Source organism: Cydia pomonella, unplaced genomic scaffold (genome assembly GCF_033807575.1).
Source record: "Cydia pomonella isolate Wapato2018A unplaced genomic scaffold, ilCydPomo1 PGA_scaffold_155, whole genome shotgun sequence".
Taxonomy (NCBI): Eukaryota; Metazoa; Arthropoda; class Insecta; order Lepidoptera; family Tortricidae; genus Cydia; species Cydia pomonella.
This window is the reverse complement of record NW_026907798.1, coordinates 239,552-240,650: the sequence shown is the minus strand read 5'-3', so window position 1 is coordinate 240,650 and position 1,099 is coordinate 239,552. Positions and strand designations below refer to the sequence as shown.

Below are 1,099 nucleotides of genomic sequence, written 5' to 3'. Positions count from 1 at the left end.
GTAGGTGTCATACTGTCACGTTTGGTTACCAATCATCAAGCTTCTTTTCGATAATGTCCAGTTTTACGCCTGATTTATGCAACTTTTGACACTAATTTTTATTTTTATTTTAGTGCCTATACCCTGACTAAATATAACCAACTAAGTCCATTGAGGATCTGACCAAAATCACGGGGTAGGATCAAGTCAGGAACACTGGCTCACAACCACTGCCACTGGCTGGAAATTTCAACACGAGAGAGGCTATATTTATTTCCCTGCTAATACACCAGAAACATTCAGTAATAAAACAAATTCAAATGGACGAGCAACAGTTATTCTAACACGCGAGGGTGCTACAGTATAGATCAATGTTTGGGTGACTGAGCCACCATTTGAACTGAACTACTGTTGCCGCCTTGACTCTACCGATGAACGAAGGCAGGGAATAACCGGTCATTCTAGAAATCTGCGTGAAAAAGCGTGAAAATGTCGGCTCACAAGACATTTATTAACCAGTGCAGGCTTGCAAAAAAGCTTAAAACAAACAGGCCTATCCCGCAATGGGTGAGAATGCGCACAGGAAACACAATTCGGTACAACGCTAAGAGGCATCATTTGAGGAGGACGAAGCTGAAGCTGTAAGCTTGAACCATCTGTAGCTATTGAGCTGAATAAACTCTTCTAAAAATCTTAGGGGAAGGTCAGTCGACGTGTTTCTGGTATAAGGATTATCCTGACATAAAACTTTCGCTTCATTCATTCTTCATGTATAATCCGTACAATATGTGCTGATGCTGCGTCGCTATATGTTTAGTTATGAAAGCTATAAGCACGCGACGGCCCCATAAACCGATGTAAATGAACACAGAAAGTGTCTGACCCATATACAGTGCCGCGTATTCGCTGTCGGACGTCATACGATAACGCTGACATAGGTTGAATGCCGATGCTTCGTTATGGGAGCAAATATTGGTCCAAATTTTTAGGAGCATTACGTTATCTTCACGAGAATGCAGGAGCATTATAAGGATATAACAATAAATATAAAAATAAATTTAAATTTTATGACGATAGTTTGTGATAATTTCTTTGTAATTTAATATTATAAAATTATTTG

The 1,099-nt window shown here is 39.4% G+C and overlaps 1 protein-coding gene across 1 annotated transcript; it reads left to right on the top strand.

Moving 5' to 3' along the window:
* Positions 1 to 260: 260 nt before the first annotated feature.
* LOC133533324 (large ribosomal subunit protein eL39-like) lies at positions 261 to 624 on the top strand. The gene has a single exon (XM_061872290.1). The coding sequence runs from the start codon at positions 469 to 471 to the stop codon at positions 622 to 624; it is 156 nt and encodes a 51-aa protein (XP_061728274.1). The 5' UTR covers positions 261 to 468.
* The last annotated feature ends 475 nt before the right edge of the window (positions 625 to 1,099 follow it).

What these genes read in the sequence shown, in the direction of transcription:
- LOC133533324 (XM_061872290.1), top strand. Translation starts at nt 469, where the DNA reads ATGTCGGCTCACAAGACATTTATTAACCAGTGCAGGCTTGCAAAAAAG.